The sequence below is a fragment of the Phocoena phocoena genome, chromosome 13, assembly GCF_963924675.1.
Source record: "Phocoena phocoena chromosome 13, mPhoPho1.1, whole genome shotgun sequence".
NCBI lineage: Eukaryota > Metazoa > Chordata > Mammalia > Artiodactyla > Phocoenidae > Phocoena > Phocoena phocoena.
In genome coordinates, this window is record NC_089231.1 from 81,954,441 (window position 1) to 81,963,453 (window position 9,013).

General features: G+C 39.6%; 1 protein-coding gene across 2 annotated transcripts; it reads right to left on the minus strand.

Annotated features, from left to right (window-relative positions):
• Window positions 1-920: 920 nt before the first annotated feature.
• On the minus strand, window positions 921-8,744 carry FAM216A (family with sequence similarity 216 member A). 2 transcript variants are annotated; one of them, XM_065890012.1, is made up of 7 exons: window positions 8,447-8,744; window positions 7,036-7,076; window positions 4,903-5,024; window positions 3,546-3,675; window positions 3,281-3,464; window positions 2,642-2,724; window positions 921-1,287 (listed from the first exon to the last, which is right to left on the minus strand). In XM_065890012.1, the coding sequence occupies exons 1-7, from the start codon at window positions 8,536-8,538 to the stop codon at window positions 1,169-1,171; spliced, it is 771 nt and encodes a 256-aa protein (XP_065746084.1). In that variant the 5' UTR covers window positions 8,539-8,744; the 3' UTR covers window positions 921-1,168. The 2 variants fall into 2 exon arrangements, with proteins under 2 accessions (XP_065746084.1, XP_065746085.1); XM_065890013.1 differs by having other exon boundaries at window positions 7,042-7,076; window positions 8,447-8,631.
• Between the last annotated feature and the right edge of the window lie 269 nt (window positions 8,745-9,013).

Sequence of the window (9,013 nt, forward strand, 5' to 3'; positions counted from 1 at the left end):
GCCAAGATATGAAAACAACCTAAGGGTCCATCAACAGAAGAGTGGATAAAGACGATGTGGTGTGTATGTGTGTGTGTGTATGTACACACGTACATGCATACGTACATACACAGTGTAATATTAGTCATAAAAATGAAATTTTGCCATTTGCAACAATATGGATGGACTTGGAGGGTATTATGCTAAGTGAAATAAGTCAGATAGAGCAAGACAAATTACTGTATGATATCACTTATATGTGGAATCTAAAAAATAAACTAGTGAATATAACGAAAAGGAAACACAGATGTAGAGAACAAACTAGTGGTTACCAGTGGGGAGAGGGAACTGGGGAGAGGCAAGATAGGGTAGAGGATCAAGAGGTACAAACTATTATGTATAAGCTACAAGGATATATTATACATCACAAAGAATATAGCCAATATTTTACAATAACTATAAATGGAGTATAACCTTTAAAAATTGTCAATCACTATGTTGTACACCTGCAACTTACATAATATTGTATATCAACTATACCTCAAAGAGTTAAAATTACAAAAAATAAAAATTTAAAACACTAATGTTCTAAAACATTTAGAAGGCAAGCACACTAGAGCAAAAATGTAATGTGAACAATCCTTTCATTAATACAACTATTCCCAACTTAAATCTAGTTTGAGAGTCCAGGTGTTTGGCAATTTTCATAAAATAGGGCAAATTGATATTTCCATTTTTAACTTGTGTTCAAGCAGACAATATTTATTGAGGAAGCCAGGATGTTACCTCTATCAAATGCTATTCTATATCAGGATATTCAGAGTTTTCCTCAGCCTGATTTGGAAAATATTTCCAGGATATTCTAATGTTGCTATTTTAGGACTTACTGTAAACAGAGAATTATACAATGTATTTTTCAGATTTAAAGAAGAATAATTCAGTTTTAGGTGACAAGAAGAATTTTAATTGTACCTAGCTAGGACTACACGCGTATATTTCACACAAATTTTATTACACAAAATATTCGTACATGGAACTACATCAAACCATTTACATAGTAGTAAAAGTTTCTGAACAAACTAAAATTACTTAATGACTTAGTGGTGAATAACAATACTGAATGTAGAGAGAGGACACGATTCACAATCCCTTTCCCCCACCTTTGGCACATCACCAATACTCAAGATTGTCAAGTTAGCATCAGATGTTCTCCGTGTTCTTCAATTGACATTGATTGCATACACTTATTTAGCAAATCATCTTCCTTTTTTTCTTCGTTCACGTATGATTCAGAATCATTTGTAGAAACTGAAGGAAAAAATAAGAGTTTATAATGTCTTTTGGAAATAAAGTATTTCATCCTGAAAATTGAGATTTGTATACAAGAACAACCTTCAAAATGACCTACTTTTTTAATAAGCCTTTGGCAAAAACAAATTGCAATTTTCAAAATTTGATTATCTCCCCCTCCCCCTAAATCTCTTATTTTTTAAAATAAGATGCCCAGTACTGTATTCTAGCCAAGTTATTGTATAGCAAATTTTCTGTTACTAAGTCCTATTTTCCCATTGCTTTTCAAAATCTTTTGACTGGGGAAAGTTATAGCTTCAGTATTCTCTGTTTTCCTTAAGTTCCTTCTCATTTCTTTTCTCTTGGGGGACCATGGGGACTTTTCCTCTATCTGTGGTTTCCTCCAGCTGTTCTTTTTGGAACCAGACTTACCTTCTCCCCTGCCATTTCCCTCATTTCTTGGATAGGCATGGTATGGTACTTACAGCAGAGCTGAGTGGTGCTGTCATACAGCAGTGGGATATGGGTTCAGAAGGCCTAAGTTCCCTGTTTCCTACCAACTTCCCTACTCACTGTGGTAGTAACTAGGAAATTATTTAACTTCCACTTAATCCTTTCCACTTTATCAATTCTGAGGAATATTTCTGAGCATTCAGTCTTTCTCTTGCCTTTTTCATTTTGTGATATTCTGTACTTGTGGTAGAAGGATCCTTTATGCTGATCCTTCCCAAATGTGGATTTGTCTGAGTTGCTCTGTAAAATTTTGATAATAATAATTGGTTTGTTTCCACTGGTTTGAATATTAAACAAAATGGTATAGGTGATATAGCCCTTTGTTAACTATTTGATTCTATACAAAATATTGCTGTCTGGGGACTTCCCTGGTGGTCCATAGGTTACGATTCTGTGCTTCCACTGCAGGGGGAATGAGTTCGATCACTGATCGGGAAAATAAGATCCTGCATGCAGGAGTCCCTGAGCAGTGTGTTCTTTTAAATGAAAGCAGAAATCGATTTCATGTTTAGTTTTTGTTTGTTTTTTTTTTGCGGTACGCGGGCCTCTCACTGTTGTGGCCTCTCTCGTTGCGGAGCACAGGCTCCGGACGTGCATGGCTCACGGGCTTAGCCGCTCCGCGGCATGTGGGATCTTCCCGGACCGGGGCATGAACACATGTCCCCTGCATCGGCAGGCGGACTCTCAACCACTGCGCCACCAGGGAAGCCCTCATGTTTAGTTTTGTTTGGAGCAATATAAGCAAGTCACATTCTAAATTTTTTTAATGTCTTCTCTAATAGAAATGGAACTATATTGGGTTTAATATTTTTTAGCATGACATCTTTAAAAATGCGTATATTAAGAATTCCACATTTACCTGATTGCATGAACAGTCTGCCTGGTTTTCTAAAAATCTTCAGTGACTTACATCTTGTTTTAGATGCATATCCAGTTTTTAAACTGTAAGAAAGAGAAGCATCTTAATTGGAACCAGCACAGTGAACAGCTGCCAAATGCATGTGGAAGACCATATACATTCTTTTTATTAAGCTGCTGGCATCACCAAAGAGACCCTTTCAGACTCTGAATTCTCCCGTGACATACTAACCCTGAGATGCAAAGCTAACGATTATAGCGCAGGTTGAATAATCAGGCATCTTAATCTCTTTTTTCCTTTTTCCTTTTTTGTTTATAGTATTCCCCTGTGATAAGCCACCATATGCTTCTCCTTTTGAAAGTGTTTGTATTCTTTTAAATTTGAGTGGGAATCATTTAAAAGGGCAGTCTTCCATATCTTTAGCTGATCGAAATTTTTACAATTCCACAAAGTTCTAAAAACAGTAACATATCCCAGTCAGCTCAGTAAAGAGACTATAAGATAGCATTCTTTTGTGCTTTTTGCCCAACCTATTCTGAATTTAATAAAGTGAACATATTAGGGAACACAAGATTTAATGTCATTTAGCTCAAATAAAGTTGAGGGGTACATTTTTCTCTTAAAGAGTAGGAAACAAACCCTTCTTTGTTTCTCACTGGTCGCCAAAGGGAATGCTGTACGATCATCTCAGGTGCAGATGCAGCTGCAATGTTAGAAGGCCCCGAGTCCTCTCTCTCCAGCTGGTGTCGCCATGTAGTGCAGGGGTAATGCTGCTTCTGTGAGTAACGAGAACTGAGGTGGCTCCTGTGATGAGTGAGGACACCTGTCACACAAATCACCTCTGTTAGAATACCCTCTTGTTTCTTGTGAGAACTAGTGAGAAACTACCTGGAGGTGCACCTGCCTGGTTTTTGTGAGCTGTGCTGGGTCACATGCATGTACGGCCTCTTCATTAACGTCCTCAGATAGTTTGCATTATAGATCTTAGCAATGCTGCACAGGTAACGCTTCTGGCCTAAGGTGAGGTCTGGATGCTAGAAGACAAAACAAGATTTATAGGCTGCATTGTAGAACAGAGGTTGGCAATATTCCATATCTGAAAGGATAGAATGTTCATTTGGCCAAAAAATTAAGAGAGAAAGAAATGGCCATTTAAATAGTACAAGTGACTCTGTTTGCCATTTCCACTCAAGTGATTCAGATGCCCACTGGGTTTGAGAAACACTGCCCTAGAAGAATAAGGAAAGTGTGAATCTGCTGTCTGTCAATGAGTCTTAGTTCCCATGTGCCTCTCAGTGAGTGTAGGCATCTTGCCTTCTGAATATGATGTTTGAGGTGGTACCTCAAAAGTGGTACCTAAAAGAAACACAATTACTCTAGTCTTAGAAACAGTCTTTTCTAGCACCAGAAGAGTAACTCGGTGTTGGACAGACTGAGGGTAGTCTGTTGGTCTCTCATATGGGTAATTTTTTTTTTTTGGCTGTGCCTAGCGGCATGTGGGATCTTAGTTCCTGACCTGGGATCAAACCTGTGCCCCCTGCAGTAGAAGTATGGCGTCTTAATCACTGGACCACCAGGGAAGTCCCAGTCATATAAGTAATTTTGACTAAGATTTTCACTGTACTTGCTGATTTTAGAAGTTAACGCTCACCTAAAATGCAAGACTCCACTATATATGCATGTGTATATACATACAAACACAAGATTTACTGAACTGAATAGATAATAAATGCAGAGAAAATATTAAATGTTGGTCAGAAATAACTTATCAGTTTGCACAGATCTTTAGTAACCCTAATTTATATTGCTCTAGAGAGGGTACTTCTGCCAGCCATGATCTTTAATGGGTAATACAGGTCAACAGTTATGAAGTGTTTATTGCCATTTTCTTTACTTACTTGCTTTTAATTTTGTGGTCCTTGAGCAAAATCTTTATGAGGTTGGGTTTCTGTCTCTAGAGTGGAACTTTCCTCAAGCATCTTTGTGCTTGGCACTGAGCTTCCTGAGTAAAGGTACATTAGATCCAAAGTATCATAAAACCCTGAAAGAACTCTTATGATAGGGAATCTATAATGATAAAATCCTTGCATTCACTCATGAGTTTACCCAGCAGATATTTATGGACTCCTAGACAATGTGCTCGGTGTACTTGTCTTCTACAGTGCCTTACCCTCTAACTAGCTTATCTTCAATAAAAAGTTCAGCTCTGAATACAAAGACTATCGGTATTTAAATAAAATATTGGTATTTGGTTAGCATACCTTTAGAAAGGATGTCTCTGTCATTGACTTAGGGATGTGAATTGTTTGAACTTGAGGCGTTTTCCATAACTCTTGCAGCATGGCTATGTGTGAGTTCATTTTGTGTCCATCTTTGAATCTATCTGTAGGCAAGGACATTATTATGTGAATTTCATAAGCAAAGATAAGTTTAACAAATTAATTAAGATCCATCTATTTACATGTGTCATTGATTATCTTGGAATACCAGTATGAGTCAGACTGTTAAATCTGAAGAGACATTATGATATGCCATTTGGTTTTAGAGCACACAAAAATCTAAGATATTTATAAATATTTACTATATATAATGATATATAATCATTACATATGGACAAAATTATTTTGAACTCAGCTGAGATGCAAAATGTTGACAGTAACTTATTTCTTTATTGTATGTCAGACCATACTAAACAGGAATATACATGCAGGATTTGTGCTTTAAAGATTTTCAAAAATATTTTATCATTCATTTGCCTTCAGTATATAGTTTCGAAATTCTATTCTGCATTAGACTCAAGATAGAATAACACACATTTTACCCCTTTAATGAGGCAGTGTTAAAATGAAGAGCTTTAGGGACTTCCCTGTTGGCGCAGTGGTTGAGAATCCACCTGCCAATGCAGGGGACACGGGTTCAATCCCTGGTCCGGGAAGATTCCACATGCCGTGAAGCAGCTAAGCCCATGCGCCATAACTACTGAGCCTGCGGGCCTAGAGCCTGTGCTCAGCAACAAGAGAAGCCATCGCAGTGAGAAGCCCACGCATGGCAGGAAAGAGTAACCCCCACTCGCCGCAACTAGAGAAAGCCCGTGCGCAGCATCAAAGACTCAACACACCCATAAATAAATTAATTAATAATAATTTAGGGCTTCCCTGGTGGCGCAGTGGTTGAGAGTCCGCCTGCCGATGCAGGGGACACGGGTTCGTGCCCTGGTCCGGGATCCCACATGCCGCGGAGCGGCTGGGCCTGTGAGCCATGGCCGTTGAGCCTGCGTGTCCGGAGCCTGATGCTCCGCAACGGGAGAGGCCACAACAGTGAGAGGCCCGCGTACCGCAAAAAAAAAAAAAAAAAAATAATAATAATAATAATAATAATTTTTTTAAAAAAGAGAAACTGCCATCAAGGTGGTTTCATCTTCTAAAAAAAATAAAAAATAAAATAATAATAATAATAGTTAAACGCAACAAACAACCCAATTGAAAATTGGCAAAGGGCTTGAATAGACTTTGGATGTCTCCAAAGAAGATATACAAATGGCTAATAAACACATGAAAAGATGCTCACTACCACTAATGATTAGGGAAATGCAAATAAAAATCACAGTGAGATATCACTTAATACCCATAAGGATGACTATCATCAAAAAAACAGAAAACAAGTGTTAGCTGGGATATGGAGAAATCGGAGCCCTGCGCACTGCTGGTGGGAATATATTGAATAAAATGATGCAGCTGCTGTGGAAACAGTATGGCGGTTCCTCAAAAAAAGCGAACAGAATTGCCATATGATTCAGCAATTCCATTTTAAAACAACCACATGTATATAAAATAAATAGTGATATATATGTATATACACGCAGATATGTGTGTGTTTTTCCTAGGTAACTGTTAGGACTATAAATTTTCCAAGGAAAAGCAAAGTGAATTCAGGTTTATATATCATTGAATTAAAATTGCTCCCCTCAAAAAATTAGTGAGAGGTCTTGGGGGCCTGTCTTAACCTCTTACCTCCAGCAGCTCTATCCTTTACTTCAAGTGAGAGGAAAATAGCAGCATTGAGAAATATTTTATGTTCTTTGAAGTTGAACAATTTAGAATTTTTTCCTTCAACCTGTGTATAAACCCCAGGTTGTGTTCTGTCCTTTTCAACCAACATCAGTTATAAACACAGTTCTTTTCAGATTCATTGCAATTTTGAAGTAGTCTTTTGATGTGAGATATCTTAACAGGAGACAAAGAACCTGCTGGATTGTTGTTTGAAAATCTTAAAGAGTTTACCAAGGATGCTAATGAAGACTTTTTAAAATTCCATTGTGTGAGTAGTTATAGCAAAACTGGCTTCTCTGAGCCATATTACTGATACATATTATCTGCTTTATATGCTCTACTCACCAATACCTTTGGAATTCTGGTAATAAGAATATCCAGCTGATCTGTTTAAAAAAAAAAAGGGGTGTAAATAATATGTAATAATTGACAGCTTTATAAGCATTAAAGAAAGTATTTTAAATGAAAAAAGGACAGTATTGCAGATGCTTTTTACTTTTCATGTTTCCATCAGATAATAATGTCTTGCAAATCTTCTCCTGTAATTCTGGTTATATTCTAATGACTCCAGGCTTCTTCAAAGTGGGTTATCTGAGATTTTTACCATTCTGTAAAGGATTTACTGTAAGCCAGATTTGGCTTTACTTTTATAGCCACCTAATCTAATTCCTACACCGAGCTCAATAAAGTTGTTTGGGCTTCTGTGCTATTCATGATATTTTCTTCCTTTATTTTTAATAAAGTAATTTATTGTATGTAATTTAAGGTGAACTGGAACTGATAAGTTGGTCTGGAATGTTGCTAATTTTGTACAAGTTCATTTTTTCTTTTCTCAAATTGACAAACACTCCCCTTTTTCTCTTCCTGCAATTTATTCAATGACCAAGAATTCATTGATCCCCTGAGATACTGGGATCCAGAACTTTGCCAAGCGCTATGACAAACAAAAAAGAAACACACAACCCCATCCTATCTTTAGAAATCCTAAATCCACAAATACATTTATTTTTTTTAAAAAACATGGCCATGGGTGCAGCAGGAGCTATGACGGTGGGCTTCAGAGGAACACCGGGTAATTCTCACTTTTAGGGAATAACTCATGCAAGGGATGAGGAGGTACTGCCCACAGCAGTAACTTCAGAAACTAATTGTCTTCACCATCCAGGAAATAATAGTAAAAACCTGCTCAAAATGAAATGGATTTATGAAAAAGGAACTACTGAGTGAAGAAAATGTTAAAATCAAGGTGTCTCTAAGATTCAGAGTCATCTGTCTCATTACAGATTATGAATCCCAATTTGACATAAAGGTGGCTAATGTCACACACACAGGGAAATGATTTGACCCGGAAGCGCTTCTTTGAACCTCTGTTCCCTTGGTGCCCCCCAACCCCCCAACCCCACCCCGCCAACCCCTTTTTTGTAGAAGTACGTTGACCAGACCGCAAAATTGCCAGCAGATTTCGTAGCGCCCCCTGGGGCAAAAGAGGCACCCAGGCGACTGTCGCAGTCACCGCGTTTAGTCAGTCGTTGCACCAACCCTCTTCCTAAGCTTCCCTCTGAAGCCCTTCCCCTAAACTGAGTCGGCTTCCATATTTCCCATCGCGGCCACAACAAAGGTTCTCTCTTCCTCTCACTTCAGTACATTGGGGACCAGTCTACTGGAGCAGCCTGCTCCTACCCACTCCTCTACCCGGGGATCACGACCCGGGGCTGATCGCCATCTTCCCAAACCCCTCAGGGCCCCGCAGCCTCACCCGCCGCCGCCACCCTCGGCCCTGGCCCCTGTGGGCGGCTCTGTGGAAGAACTGCACTCCGTCCACTCGGACACTGGACCCTGGCCGGGCATCTCCTCCCGTGTGCCCTGAAGGCGAGCTATGTGCGGGAGAAGCTTTCCCCTTTCCCCTCCTCTGTCAGCACGCGTGCGTCAGGCAGGGCAATACTGGGGGTGAAGAGGCAGACGCCGGATTCCAGCCCCCTCCGATGAAGTCCGGACACTGCCCGAACAGCTTCGGGAGAGCGGGGAGGGCAGATCCACGATCCCGGAGTTAAGTTGGGGGAGGGGCGGTAGTCCTTTAGTTGATTGAGCGTTTGTACGTTTGCATCTTTTTGTGGAAGGGATGCGTCACGGAAAGGAAGTATACCTTCCCTCTAAAACCGAAGGTGCCTTCCACCTCAGTATCCAGATCCTCTGCAAATTTGTAAATCTCGAAGGTCACCATATAGGTCAAACATCAGTACGCAAATAAAGGACCAAGGCACGCGGCTGAGAGATTCAGAGTGTTACGGTTGTCCGTTATCACCAGGGCAAGCAGACCTCGCCA

Excerpts from the sequence above, each read along its gene's own strand:
- FAM216A (XM_065890012.1), bottom strand. The coding sequence starts at position 8,538 with ATGCCCGGCCAGGGTCCAGTGTCCGAGTGGACGGAGTGCAGTTCTTCC. Across the intron at positions 7,077-8,446 it reads GCCGAGGGTGGCGGCGGCGG|ATCAGCTGGATATTCTTATT; the intron begins GTGAGGCTGCGG and ends TTTTTTAAACAG. Across the intron at positions 3,676-4,902 it reads CAGAGACATCCTTTCTAAAG|CATCCAGACCTCACCTTAGG; the intron begins GTATGCTAACCA and ends TTTGTCTTCTAG.